Source organism: Corvus brachyrhynchos, unplaced genomic scaffold (assembly GCF_000691975.1).
Source record: "Corvus brachyrhynchos isolate BGI_N302 unplaced genomic scaffold, ASM69197v1 scaffold106, whole genome shotgun sequence".
In the NCBI taxonomy this organism is placed as follows: domain Eukaryota; kingdom Metazoa; phylum Chordata; class Aves; order Passeriformes; family Corvidae; genus Corvus; species Corvus brachyrhynchos.
The window spans coordinates 2,481,781-2,482,734 of NW_008238834.1; the positions used below are offsets into that span (position 1 = coordinate 2,481,781).

A 954-nucleotide genomic window follows, 5' to 3' on the forward strand; every position below is an offset into this window, starting at 1 on the left:
CGTATTCTTTCTGTCTGCTGACCTCCACCCAGATTTGCAGCTCCCGCTTGTTAAGTTTTCTCCTTGCCTATTCAGTGCCAGCCTGAGTTATAAACAGGGGTTCTGGTTTGTGCTATTTATTTCCCCCCCTAGTTTTAGGAGTATATTTTTAGAAAAATTGCCGTTCATTTCTTAGGAGTAAAACAAAACAAAGGCTATTATCATTGTTTAAACAATTGGTTTTCTTTGAATTATATACAAAACTTGCTTACATTCCCAAGGATCGAGCTCTCAGCAAACAAAGCAGGTCTGGAGAAATTCCTAGCCCTCTGAACAAACATTTTCCAACCTTGATTTCTTTTTCTTTTTTTTTTTTTTCTGTTGGAAGTGTCGAACATCACCAGCACAAATTTCTTCCAAGCCACCAAATCCCCTTCACAGATGGGGTTCGTAGCTCAAAAAAGCCAGGCTGGCCCGTGCCTGGTGTGCAGCTCACGAGTGGGCAGAGGCAGATTTTGCCAGCTCAGGGCCTGAAAGTGGGTCCCTAGCAGTTCCCAGAGGGCTGCCAGCCCTGTCGCCCCTCATTGTGACCAGTTGGGCCTGAAAACCTGGTCAGGAGCCCCACTTCGGTTTTGCAGCCAAGAGGATCACCAGGCTAATACACTGATTGCTCTTCCCCATCCTTGTCCCCAGTTTCTCCCCGGCTAGCGCTGACTGGGGTTCCTTGGGGCGCAGCTCCTCTCGCCCGCCTCCTCCCCTCCCTCCCGACTCACCACTCTCTTTTGGGGCTTGATGAGGGGCCGGCTGAGGCCGTTCATTTTGGTGTAGAGCCCGCAGGCGTTGCACAGGTAGTTGCCGGTGCCGTCCCTCCTCCACAGCGGGGTCTGGATGGAGCCGCAGTTGACACACTCCCGGCTCTCGGACAGGTCCTCCAGCAGCTCTGGGGGCAGGAGCAGAGGGGAGAGGCGGTGGGGC

The 954-nt window shown here is 52.3% G+C and overlaps 1 protein-coding gene across 1 annotated transcript in view; it reads right to left on the reverse strand.

Annotated features, from left to right (window-relative positions):
- GATA6 (GATA binding protein 6) overlaps nucleotides 1-954 on the reverse strand; it is an 18,191-nt gene that overhangs the window by 13,174 nt on the left and 4,063 nt on the right. The window contains exon 2 of the mRNA XM_017738229.1: nucleotides 753-950. Coding sequence (XP_017593718.1) covers nucleotides 753-950 — 198 coding nt within the window. The remainder of the gene's footprint in view (nucleotides 1-752; nucleotides 951-954) is intronic.